This window comes from Nerophis lumbriciformis, linkage group LG13 (assembly GCF_033978685.3).
Source record: "Nerophis lumbriciformis linkage group LG13, RoL_Nlum_v2.1, whole genome shotgun sequence".
NCBI classification, from domain to species: Eukaryota; Metazoa; Chordata; class Actinopteri; order Syngnathiformes; family Syngnathidae; genus Nerophis; species Nerophis lumbriciformis.
The window spans coordinates 9,866,066-9,880,420 of NC_084560.2; the positions used below are offsets into that span (position 1 = coordinate 9,866,066).

Genomic DNA, 14,355 nt, shown 5'->3' on the forward strand with positions numbered 1-14,355 from the left:
GGTTGTTATGTATGACCATGTGTGTTGACTTTTTATGCTTTTTTTGGCGACATGACTAGGGAAGGTTGTTCGGATTAGGTCATATAAGTAATTGCTTGATTGGTGGAAATTTTGCAGTAATCAGATTGTCAGATATGGAATATTTTTACATGGTAATTTGGATTATTTTAATGGTTTTTGGACGTTTAAAAAAAAAAAAATCTGCAGAGTTTATTGAGCAGTTTGTTATGTATGACCATGTGTGTTGGCTTTTTATGCTTTTTTTTTTTGCGCCATGACTAGGGAAGGTTGTTCGAATTAGGTCATATAAGTAATTGCTTGATTGGTGGAAATTTTGCAGTCATCAGATTGTCAGATATGGATTATTTTGAAATGGTAATTTGGATTATTTTAATGGTTTTTGGACGTTTAAAAAAAAAAAAAATCTGCAGAGTTTATTGAGCAGTTTGTTATGTATGACCATGTGTGTTGGCTTTTTATGCTTTTTTTTGCGCCATGACTAGGGAAGGTTGTTCGGATTAAGTCATATAAGTAATTGCTTGATTGGTGGAAATTTTGCAGTAATCAGATTGTCAGATATGGAATAGTTTGAAATGATAATTTGGATTTTTTTAATGGTTTTTGGACGTTTTAAAAAAATTAAATAAAATCTGCAGAGTTTATTGAGCAGGTTATGTATGACCATGTGTGTTGGCGTTTTATGCTTTTTTTTTTGCACCATGACTAGGGAAGGTTGTTCGAATTAGGTCATATAAGTAATTGCTTGATTGGTGGAAATTTTGCAGTCATCAGATTGTCAGATATGGAATATTTTGAAATGGTAATTTGGATTTTTTTAATGGTTTTTGGACGTTTTTAAAAAATAAAATAAAATCTGCAGAGTTTATTGAGCAGGATGTTATGTATGACCATGTGTGTTGGCTTTTTATGCTTTTTTTTTGCGCCATGACTAGGGAAGATTGTTCGGATTAGGTCATATAAATACTTGCTTGATTGATGGAAATTTTGCAGTCATCAGATTGTCAGATATGGAATATTTTGAAATGGTAATTTTGATTTTTTTTTTTAATGGTTTTTGGATGGTTTTTTTAATACATTCCGCAGAGATTATTAAGCAGGTTATTATGTATGACCATGTGTTTTGGCTTTTTATGCTTTTAGTTTTTTTTGCGCCATGACTAGGGAAGGGTGTTCGAATTGGGTCATATAAGTAATTGCTTGATTGGTGGAAATTTTACAGTAATCAGATTGTCAGAAATTGAATATTTTGAAATGGTAATTTGTTTTTGTTTTAATGGTTTTTGGACGTTTTTTTTTTTTTTTATAAAATCCGCAGAGTTTATTGAACAGGTTGTTATGTATGACCATGTGTGTTGGCTTTTTATGCTTTTCTTTTGGCGCCATGACTAGGGAAGGTTGTTCGGATTGGGTCATATATGTAATTGCTTGATTGGTGGACATTTTACAGTCATCAGATTGTCAGATATGGAATATTTTGAAATGGTAATTTTGATTTTTTTTTTTTTTTAAATGGTTTTTGGATATTTTTTTAATACATTCCGCAGAGTTTATTAAGCATGTTGTTATGTATGACCATGTGTGTTGGCTTTTTATGCTTTTTGCGCCATGACTAGGGAAGGTTGTTTGGATTGGAAATTTTACAGTAATCAGATATGGAATATTTTTTGGCGTTAGATTCCTTATTGAACTCATGACGTCAAACTGAAGACGCCCGGGGGCCGTAGTTTGGAGACCCCTGCTTTAAAGGTAAAAACTAGAAATAAGCAAATAGCTCTGAAAAGTAGGGAAATTGCTAGAAGTACAATTTAAACTTGCAGTGCATTCTTCAGTCAGGGTTCAAGGGGAGGGATGAGGTCAATACTAACCCAGACTTGCTCCACAGCACATCAACGTTTTGCTTTGCTTCCGTGTTTTTTCCGACACCGTTCATCCCAACCTGCAGCCGGTAAATGTATTTGAAAAAAAACAAGTAGATGTATGACCTTTTTTTTTGTTTTGTTTTTTTTTGTCGTTTGTTGATCTCAATGATATAAGACTCCATTTACGGTGATTGATTACAAATAAAGAAGGTGCAGATGAGTGTGAGAGAGTTGTCTTGTTTTCTTTCCCGGGGGGGAAAAAAAAAGCATGAGAAGCTGGAAATAAAATGGGAACTCATGAAAAGTTTATTGTGAGGAGAGAAGGGGAAGGACATGGCTGCTTAGTCCTCCTGAAAACATGTGACACCCCCAATTGATACACAGGTGTTTTTTAGGGGGCCGGGGGAAGGGGGGGATTTAGGGCGGCTCCCACATCTGGAGAAGCCTAAAGAGCACCAGTCGGAGACGAGGGAAGAAAAACAAAACAACAAAACAATGGAAGGATTCAGAAATAGCATCTCATAGTCCTTTGTTTGCGCTGCTGCCTCAGGCGGTGCGGGTGAATGTCTCGACACCATGGGGTCTGCACATTCCCCACGCTCGCCGCCCTCAGACTGACATGATGTGCTTGACAAAGGCTGCGTCAGGCCGGTCGGCGGGACATGTGGGGAGGACACAGGAGAAAAGGAAGGATGAATGCTGGGAATAAACCAACATGAAGTTATTTGGAAACACCCCACAATTGACCCGCGGGCTTTAGTTTGCACACCCCTGGCCTTTATATTTATATGTGCACATATTATATTCATATAGTATGTGCAAGTTTGACTCCTACCTTGTTTACTTCCATGACGACCTCTTTAAAGAGAGTGTTTTACATAATTTTCCCATGATGCATTGTAATGATTTTAAATGGGTGTAATTTAGATTTTTTTTATGGTTCATTTTATGGACATTTTAGTTTTTTTTATGAAATCCACAGAGTTTATTGAGCAGGTTGTTATGTGGATTTTTGTGCTTTTTTTTTTTTTTTGCGCCATGACTAGGGAAGGTTGTTTTGGATTAGGCCATATATGTCAATGCTGGTTGGTATTTTTGAGCAAGACCACAATTAATGGTCATTGATTATTGATTATAATTGGATGTTAAGAGTATGTGCAAGTTTGACTCCTACCTTGTTTACTTCCATGGCGACCTCTTTAAAGAGAGTGTTTTACATATTTTCCCATCATGCATTGTAATGGTTTTAAATGGGTGTACCGTATTTTTCGGACTATAAGTCGCAGTATTTTTCATAGTTTGGCCGGGCTCCAGTGCGACTTATATGTTTTTTTCCTTTTTTATTATGCATTTTCGGCAGGTGAGACTTATACTCCGGTGCGACTTATACTCCGAAAAATACGGGTAATTTAGATTTTTTTTTATGGTTCTATGGACATTTTATTTTTTTTATGAAATCCACAGAGTTTATTGAGCAGGTTGTTATGTGGATTTTTTTTTTTTTTTTTTGCGCCATGACTAGGGAAGGTTGTTTTGGATTAGGTTATGTCAATGCTGGTTGGTGTTTTTGAGCAAGACCACAATTAATGGTCATTGATTATTGATTATAATTGGATGTTAAGAGTATGTGCAAGTTTGACTCCTACCTTGTTTACGTCCATGACGACCTCTTTAAAGAGAGTGTTTTACATATTTTCCCATGATGCATTGTAATGATTTTAAATGGGTGTAATTTAGATTTTTTTTATGGTTCATTTTATGGACATTTTAGTTTTTTTTATGAAATCCACAGAGTTTATTGAGCAGGTTGTTATGTGGATTTTTGTGCTTTTTTTTTTTGCGCCATGACTAGGGAAGGTTGTTTTGGATTAGGCCATATATTTCAATGCTGGTTGGTGTTTTTGAGCAAGACCACAATTCATGGTCATTGATTATTGATTATAATTGGATGTTAAGAGTATGTGCAAGTTTGACTCCTACCTTGTTTACTTCCATGACGACCTCTTTAAAGAGAGTGTTTTACATATTTTCCCATCATGCATTGTAATGGTTTTAAATGGGTGTACCGTATTTTTCGGACTATAAGTCGCAGTATTTTTCATAGTTTGGCCGGGCTCCAGTGCGACTTATATGTTTTTTTCCTTTTTTATTATGCATTTTCGGCAGGTGCGACTTATACTCCGGTGCGACTTATACCCCGAAAAATACGGGTAATTTAGATTTTTTTTTATGGTTCTATGGACATTTTATTTTTTTTATGAAATCCACAGAGTTTATTGAGCAGGTTGTTATGTGGATTTTTTTTTTTTTTTTTGCGCCATGACTAGGGAAGGTTGTTTTGGATTAGGTTGTCAATGCTGGTTGGTGTTTTTGAGCAAGACCACAATTAATGGTCATTGATTATTGATTATAATTGGATGTTAAGAGTATGTGCAAGTTTGACTCCAACCTTGTTTACTTCCATGACGACCTCTTTAAAGAGAGTGTTTTACATATTTTCCCATGATGCATTGTAATGATTTTAAATGGGTGTAATTTAGATTTTTTTATGGTTCATTTTATGGACATTTTAGGTTTTTTTATGAAATCCACAGAGTTTATTGAGCAGGTTGTTATGTGGATTTTTGTGCTTTTTTTTTTTTTTTGCGCCATGACTAGGGAAGGTTGTTTTGGATTAGGCCATATATGTCAATGTTTTTGAGCAAGACCACAATTAATGGTCATTAATTATTGATTATAATTGGATGTTAAGAGTATGTGCAAGTTTGACTCCTACCTTGTTTACTTCCATGACGACCTCTTTAAAGTTGTCTAACCCAGTGTTTTTCAACCACTGTGCCGCGGCACACTACCGTGAGATATTGTCTGGTGTGCCGTGGGAAATTATGCAACTTCACCTAATTGGTCCAAAAAATATTTTTTGCAAATCAAAAGTGCAGTGTTTTTCAACCTTTTTTGGTATGTAAAAGGTATGTAATGCTTAAACCAAAAATGAACAAAAGGCAAGTCCCGCTAGGAAAAGGCACTGAAGCATAGGGATGGCTATGCAAAACAAAAGTAAAACTGAACTGGCTACAAAGTAAACAAAAACAGAATGCTGGACGACAGCAAAAACTTACAGCGTGTGGAGCGGAGACGGCGTCCACAAAGTACATCCCGTGCATGACATGACAATCAACAGTGTCCCCACAAAGAAGGATAGCGTACGCACAACTTAAACAGTCTTGATTGCCAAAACAAAGCAGGTGCGGGCAATGGAACTAAAAGGAAGGCGTGAAGCTGCTACAGGAGAACACCAACAAAACAGGAAGAGTCACCAAATTAACAGCGCAAGACAGGAACTAAAGCACTACACACAGGAAACATCAACAAACTCAAAATAAGGCATGACAACCTGGTAGAGTTTCATTTTTTAACCTTTTCTGCCAGTGGTGTGTCTTCGTATTTTTTTTATGAACAAAATGTGCCTTGGCTCAAAAAAGGTTGAAAAAAACTGGTCTAACCAATCAGAGATATCAAGCAGTGTGGAGAGTGTTTTACATATTTTCCCATCATGCATTGTAATGGTTTTAAATGGGTGTAATTTTGATTTTTTTTTTTTATGGTTCTTGGACATTTTAGTTGTTTTTTTATGAAATCCAGAGTTTATTGAGCAGGTTGTTATGTAGATTTTTGTGCTTTTTTTTTTGCGCCATGACTAGGGAAGGTTGTTTTGGATTAGGCCATATATGTCAATGCTGGTTGGTGTTTTTGAGCAAGACCACAATTAATGGTCATTGATTATTGATTATAATTGGATGTGAAGAGTATGTGCAAGTTTGACTCCTACCTTGTTTACTTCCATGACGACCTCTTTAAAGTTGTGTAACCAATCAGAGATATCAAACAGTGTGGAGAGTGTTTTACATATTTCCCCATCATGCATTGTAATGGTTTTAAATGGGTGTAATTTAGATTTTTTTTATGGTTCATTTTATGGTTTTATGGACATTTTTATTTTTTTTTATAAAATCCACAGAGTTTATTGAGCAGGTTGTTATGTGGATTTTTGTGCTTTTTTTTTTTTGCGCATGACTAGGGAAGATTGTTTTGGATTAGGCCATATATTTCAATGCTGGTTGGTGTTTTTGAGCAAGACCACAATTCATGGTCATTGATTATTGATTATCATTGGATGTTAAGAGTATGTGCAAGTTTGACTCCTACCTTGTTTACTTCCATGACGACCTCTTTAAAGTTGTGTAACCAATCAGAGATATCAAACAGTGTGGAGAGTGTTTTACATATTTTCCCATCATGCATTGTAATGGTTTTAAATGGGTGTAATTTTGATTTTTTTTTTTTTTTATGGTTCTTGGACATTTTAGTTTTTTTTATGAAATCCACAGAGTTTATTGAGCAGGTTGTTATGTAGATTTTTGTGGGGGGGGGGGGGGGGGGGGGGGGGGGGTTTGCGCCATGACTAGGGAAGATTGTTTTGGATTAGGCCATATATTTCAATGCTGGTTGGTGTTTTTGAGCAAGACCACAATTCATGGTCATTGATTATTGATTATCATTGGATGTTAAGAGTATGTGCAAGTTTGACTCCTACCTTGTTTACTTCCATGACGACCTCTTTAAAGTTGTGTAACCAATCAGAGATATCAAACAGTGTGGAGAGTGTTTTACATATTTTCCCATCATGCATTGTAATGGTTTTAAATGGGTGTAATTTAGATTTTTTTTTTATGGTTCATTTTATGGTTTTATGGACATTTTAGTTTTTTTCATAAAATCCACAGAGTTTATTGAGCAGGTTGTTATGTGGATTTTTGTGCTTTTTTTTTTTTGCGCATGACTAGGGAAGGTTGTTTTGGATTAGGCCATATATGTCAATGCTGGTTGGTGTTTTTGAGCAAGACCACAATTCATGGTCATTGATTATTGATTATAATTGGATGTTAAGAGTATGTGCAAGTTTGACTCCTACCTTGTTTACTTCCATGACGACCTCTTTAAAGTTGTGTAACCAATCAGAGATATCAAACAGTGTGGAGAGTGTTTTACATATTTTCCCATCATGCATTGTAATGGTTTTAAATGGGTGTAATTTTGATTTTTTTTTTATGGTTCTTGAACATTTTAGTTTTTTTATGAAATCCAGAGTTTATTGAGCAGGTTGTTATGTGGATTTTTGTGCTTTTTTTTTTTGCGCCATGACTAGGGAAGGTTGTTTTGGATTAGGCCATATATGTCAATGCTGGTTGGTGTTTTTGAGCAAGACCACAAAAAAAGCTGTTGCTATGTAATCAGGGAAAGTAAATGGTAAATTGGTTATACTTTAATAGCACTTTTCTACCTTCAAGGTACTCAAAGCGCTTTGATACTATTTCCACATTCACACACACATTCACACACTGACGGCGGGAGCTGCCATGTAAGGCCCTAACCACGACCCGTCAGGAGCAAGGGTGAATCGTCTTGCTCAAGGACACAACGGACCTTGACCCGAGATCTACAAAGCGGAGAGGAGGCAGGACCCGACGCAAGCTCCAGGCATCTCTGCTTTGAACTGTTTTGTGACCGAGTGCAACAGCTTTTTACGACCCCATCTCCCCTTAAAAAACTGCTGTTGCTATGTAATCCAAATAAAAGACGAGGCATGCAACCATTTCATCAGAGTATGGTGAAAGACTGTACAAAAAGTACAGCCCAGACGTTTCTCCTCATGAGCCAAATTGAATCCTGTCTCTGTTGAATTCCTTGCTTCTTGTCTGTTTAATAGATGTCATCGGGGTTTGAACCTGTCACTTACCCTCGTAGTTGATGCAGCCGTTCTCGTCCTCCTGACCCGCCATGAGAGCGTCAATCTCAGTCTCGTTCATCTTCTCCCCTTCAGGGGTCAAAGGGCATGGTATTAATATTAATAATAATAATAATAATAATAATAATAATAATTAGGTATGGGGATCAGCCCGGCTTACCCAGTGTTGACAGGACAATACGCAGCTCGGCGCCCATCACTGTGCCGTTGCCCTCCTTGTCGAACACGCGCAGACCCTCAACGTAGTCCTCATAGCCGGCCTTGTTGGGGCTGTTGATGATGGTCTGGAGCATGGGCAGGAAGCCCTCGAACACCACTCTCTTGTTGGCCATGTCTGCACAAACACCACAACATGAAGGCACTTCCAGCTGCTTTAAAAAAAAAAAAAAAATCAGGTCCAAGAAGGACTGTGGATGCTTTGTCGCTGGGTATTTATTCCAGTGGAGACGGTTGAATGGCGAGACACGCCCTGGTATTGATTGTTATTAGCAAATAAAAAGTCAGTTGCTTGATTCACATTGGTAACACTTTATAATAAATGTCTATAATGAAGGGCAATTTGACAAGAATATTTTTTTTTATGCATTCTTAATCGTAAAATATGGCAAGTACGAGGTGGCTACTCATAAAGTCATCTAAAAACATCCCAAATGCGCCAACAATACTCCATTTACATGTCGTTACAAGTATTAGCGATATTGTTATTATAAGGGCTGACGCAGACGGACTATTTTAGCCAGACTAACTAGCTCATGCCGCTATATTGACATGTTGAGCCGCTGCGTCGCCTCGGAGTTGGTGAAAGTCAATTTTTAGATTATTAAATCATGCCTCTCAATGTTATTTCAATTCATATTTGAAAATTATGAATCAATTTACAATCGGAATGAATAAAAATCGCTATTTGGTTTTCATTGAGGGCCACATCATAGTAATTGTAATATATATATACATATATATATATATATATATATATATATATATATATATATATATATATATATATATATACATATACATACATATACATACATATATATACACATATACATACATACATACATACATATATATATATATATATATATATATATATAAATATTGATTTTATGACAATTGCCTGGATAATGTTTTTTTAATTTTTTTTAATGACTTTCTTAGGGTGACGAACAGATCTTTTAAGTTTTGATTTTGATTTTTACAAAGAAGTGTTTGGAATATAAGTTGATATAACATTTGCTGCATGTTCAGATAATATTAAAATTTAAAGACTTGCAATCGCATAAAGTAGTGTTAATTCCGGACTGTTAGCGGCTTCTTTTTTCCTACGCTTTGAAGCCTGCGACTTAAAAAAAAGGTGCGGCTAATTTATGGATTTTTCTTTGCTGAAAATAAAACATCAAAAACAAACAAAAGACACTGAAAAGGTGTGTCATTATTTGTGCTATGGTGCCATCTTTTGGACGAGTTTGCTCACTGCAGGTGCTGCTGGGTGAATGCCTACAAGTTTTTCTTGTTGTTTAAAGCTCAGGACTGGAAGTACAAGTGCTGTTCCGTCTTCTAGCCGTTCATAGCGTTTCTACTCCTATGGATTCTTCATTCATCAGTCCAAACAACGTTTGTAAGTTTTACAATATAACTAAAACTATTCGTACTTACTAAAGCGTCCCATGTGTGATGTCTGTAGGAGTGTTTTCATATCGTAATGTAATGACGCTAGCCTCGTTAGCATAAGCTAATATGTCTGTGTTAGCATTATTAACTTACAATGGCGATCTTTTTGTATTGTTTCAGTTTTGTAAATTCACCAAAACATAATTGTGGACTTAAAGTATTAAGTATGTTTAGCTGATCGGAGAGCTAGCTTTCGCAGCTAGTGGGTCCATGACGATGACTTCTGTTTTGTTTGATCAGTTGTTTTACTGCCGCGACACCGTTTGGAATATTAGTGTGTAAATAACTCATTTCACAACGTATATATCTGCGACTTATAGTCCGGTGCGCCTTATATATGGAAACAATTGTTTTTCTTCTAAAACAATACTCCATTTACATGTGGTGACCTGAATATTAACAAGTATTAGAGATATTGTTATTATAAGGGCTAACTCAGAGGAACTATTTTTTTTTGTAATTTAGTGGGTGTGGCTTATAGACCGTAAAATACATTACATACATTTTTTCTGTCAAAATGGAAAAGAAGAAGTACATTTAGAAAGAATGATGAAGCGCTCTATTGACGCGAGCCGCTTGAAATGATGTGGCCTGCCATACGGGGCCCCCTGGGGGCCTTTGACGCCGCCGCCCACGGTCCACACAGTTTAGTTTGGGATCACGAGAGTGGAGTTGATGTTTCACCTTCAGCAGAGGGGGTCCCCAGCATCTTGTTGACGTCCTTGTTGGTGGGGTTCTGTCCCAGAGCACGCATGATGTCAGCGATCTGGTTGTAGGCCACCTTGTTGTCGCCCACCCTGTCGAACAGACCGAAGGCCTCCTTGTAGTCTGCGGGGGAGGGGACATTATTATTGACGGAAAAGGAAAGCTATCTGAGATATTATTGATCGAAAAACTATGAGATATTATTGATAGAAAAGTAAAACTATCTGAGATATTATTGATAGAAAAGGAAAACTATCTGAGATATTATTGATCGAAAAGTAAAACTATCTGAGATATTGATAGAAAAATTATCTGAGATATTATTGATAGAAAAACTATGAGATATTATTGATAGAAAAGTAAAACTATCTGAGATATTATTGATAGAAAAGGAAACTATCTGAGATATTATTGGCAAAAAAGTAAAACTATCTGAGATATTAATAGAAAATGAAAACTATCTGATATATTATTGATAGAAAAACAGATATTATTGATAGAAAAACTATCTGAGATATTATTAATAGAAAAGGAAAACTATCTGAGCTATTATTAATAGAAAAGGAAACTATCTGAGATATTATTGGCAAAAAAGTAAAACTATCTGAGATATTATTGATAGAAAATGAAAACTATCTGATATATTATTGATAGAAAAACAGATATTATTGATAGAAAAACTATCTGAGATATTATTAATAGAAAAGGAAAACTATCTGAGCTATTATTGATAGAAAAGGAAACTATCTGAGATATTATTGATAGAAAAGGAAACTATCTGAGATATTATTGGCAAAAAAGTAAAACTATCTGAGATATTATTGATAGAAAATGAAAACTATCTGATATATTATTGATAGAAAAACAGATATTATTGATAGAAAAACTATCTGAGATATTATTAATAGAAAAGGAAAACTATCTGAGCTATTATTGATAGAAAAGGAAACTATCTGAGATATTATTGATAGAAAAGGAAACTATCTGAGATATTATTGGCAAAAAAGTAAAACTATCTGAGATATTATTGATAGAAAATGAAAACTATCTGATATATTATTGATAGAAAAACAGATATTATTGATAGAAAAACTATCTGAGATATTATTAATAGAAAAGGAAAACTATCTGAGCTATTATTGATAGAAAAGGAAAACTATCTGAGATATTATTGATAGAAAAACAGATATTATTGATAGAAAAACTATCTGAGATATTATTAATAGAAAAGGAAAACTATCTGAGCTATTATTGATAGAAAAGGAAAACTATCTGAGATATTATTGATAGAAAAACAGATATTATTGATAGAAAAACTATCTGAGATATTATTGATAGAAAAACTATCTGAGATATTATTAATAGAAAAGGAAAACTATCTGAGCTATTATTGATAGAAAAGGAAACTATCTGAGATATTATTGGCAAAAAAGTAAAACTATCTGAGATATTATTGATAGAAAATGAAAACTGTCTGATATATTATTGATAGAAAAACAGATATTGGTAGAAAAACTATCTGAGATATTATTAATAGAAAAGGAAAACTATCTGAGCTATTATTGATAGAAAAGGAAACTATCTGAGATATTATTGGCAAAAAAAGTAAAACTATCTGAGATATTATTGATAGAAAATGAAAACTATCTGATATATTATTGATAGAAAAACAGATATTGATAGAAAAACTATCTGAGATATTATTAATAGAAAAGGAAAACTATCTGAGCTATTATTGATAGAAAAGGAAAACTATCTGAGATATTATTGATAGAAAAACAGATATTATTGATAGAAAAACTATCTGAGATATTATTGATAGAAAAACTATCTGAGCTATTATTGATAGAAAAGGAAACTATCTGAGATATTATTGGCAAAAAAGTAAAACTATCTGAGATATTATTGATAGAAAATGAAAACTATCTGATATATTATTGATAGAAAAACAGATATTGGTAGAAAAACTATCTGAGATATTATTAATAGAAAAGGAAAACTATCTGAGCTATTATTGATAGAAAAGGAAACTATCTGAGATATTATTGATAGAAAAGGAAACTATCTGAGATATTATTGATAGAAAAGGAAACTATCTGAGATATTATTGATAGAAAAGGAAACTATCTGAGATATTATTGGCAAAAAAGGAAAACTATCTGAGATATTGATAGCAAAATTATCTGAGATATTACTGATAGAAAAACTATGAGATATTGATAGAAAAACTATCGGAGATATTATTGATAGAAAAGGAAAACTATCTGAGATATTATTAATAGAAAAGGAAAACTATCTGAGCTTATTGATAGAAAAGGAAACTGAGATATTATTGGCAAAAAAGTAAAACTATCTGAGATATTATTGATAGAAAAGTAAAACTATCTGAGATATTATTAATAGAAAAGGAAAACTATCTGAGCTATTATTGATAGAAAAGGAAACTATCTGAGCTATTATTGATAGAAAAGGAAACTATCTGAGATATTATTGGCAAAAAAGTAAAACTATCTGAGATATTGATAGCAAAATTATCTGAGATATTATTGATAGAAAAACTATGAGATATTGATAGAAAAACAGATATTATTGATAGAAAAGGAAAACTATCTGAGATATTAATAGAAAAGGAAAACTATCTGAGCTTATTGATAGAAAAGGAAACTATCTGAGATATTATTGGCAAAAAAGTAAAACTATCTGAGATATTATTGATAGAAAAGGAAAACTATCGGAGATATTATTGATAGAAAATGAAACTGAGATATTATTGGCAAAAAAGTAAAACTATCTGAGATATGATTGATAGAAAAGGAAAGCTATCTGAGATATTATTGATAGAAAAGGAAAACTATCTGAGATATTATTAATAGAAAAGGAAAACTATCTGAGCTATTATTAATAGAAAAGGAAAACTATCGGAGATATTATTGATAGAAAAGGAAACTATCTGAGATATTATTGGCAAAAAAGTAAAACTATCTGAGATATTATTGATAGAAAAGGAAAACTGAGATATTATTGATAGTTTTTCTATCTGAGATATTGATAGAAAAACTATCTGAGATATTATTGATAGAAAAGAAAATGTTGCTCTTCAATGATGTTTTATTTGTGCAAGTTTGCAGGTTTTTAGATCAATTTATATATATGTATATATATATTTATTTATTTATCGCTATATTGCAATGATTTCAGAAAATCTTACAATAACATGTTATTTAACATTACCCATGTTTTTATGAATAAATAAAAAATCATTACAGTGAATTTCATAGGTTACAAAAAAACTAAATAAATTATGAATTAAAATGCACTAAAACCATCAACTTTACAGTGAATGTCACATATTAAAAAACAAATAATTAAATAAATATCAAATTTAAAAAAAATTAACAATAAATACTGTGAATGTCAGGTATTATTAAAAATAAAATAAATACAAATTAAATATATAAAATGACCCCAAAGGGACAAGCGCTAGAAAATGGATGGATGGAACTTATAACATAAGCAAAGAAAAAAATAAAATAAAGGTAGTACAAAAACACTATACTTTTATACACATACATATATGTGTATATATACACACATATACATACACACATATACACACACACATATATATATATATATATATATACATACATACACAGTTAATTACTGTAAATAATAATGTAAAACTTAAATTTTAACTTCAATATTTACAGTAAATTACTATAAATATGACTGTAAATGTTAAATTGTAACTTCAATATTTACAGTAATTGACTGTAAATGTTACTGTAAATGTTAAATCGTAACTTCAATATTTACAGTAAATTAATGTAAATGTTACTGTAAATGTTATATTGTAACTTATAAATTTACGGTAATTGACTGTAAATGTTACTGTAAATGTTAAATCGTAACTTCAATATGTAAAGTAATTGACTGTAAATGTTACTGTAATTGTTCAATCATAACTTCAATACTTACAGTAATTGACTGTAAATGTTACTGTAATTGTTAAATCGTAACTTCAATACTTACAGTAATTGACTGTAAATGTTAAATCCTATCTTCAATATTCACAGCAATTGACTGTAAATGAAACTGTAAATGTTAAATCGCAACTTCATTATTTACAGTAATTGACTAAATATTACTGTAAATGTAAAATTGTATAGTCAATATTAACAGTAATTTACTGTAAATGTTACTGTGAATGTTAAATCGTAACTTCAATATTTACAGTAATTGACTGTAAAAATAACTAAATGTTAAATTGTAACTTCAATATTTGCAGTA

General features: G+C 32.9%; 1 protein-coding gene across 1 annotated transcript in view; it reads right to left on the reverse strand.

Moving 5' to 3' along the window:
- Positions 1-1,544: 1,544 nt before the first annotated feature.
- Positions 1,545-14,355, reverse strand: part of myl1 (myosin, light chain 1, alkali; skeletal, fast) — a 17,368-nt gene continuing 4,557 nt past the window's right edge. Inside the window, exons 4-7 of the mRNA XM_061971725.2 lie at positions 10,045-10,188; positions 7,847-8,020; positions 7,678-7,755; positions 1,545-2,518 (exon numbers count right to left, since the gene is read on the reverse strand). Coding sequence (XP_061827709.1) covers positions 2,490-2,518; positions 7,678-7,755; positions 7,847-8,020; positions 10,045-10,188 — 425 coding nt within the window. The 3' untranslated portion in view covers positions 1,545-2,489. The remainder of the gene's footprint in view (positions 2,519-7,677; positions 7,756-7,846; positions 8,021-10,044; positions 10,189-14,355) is intronic.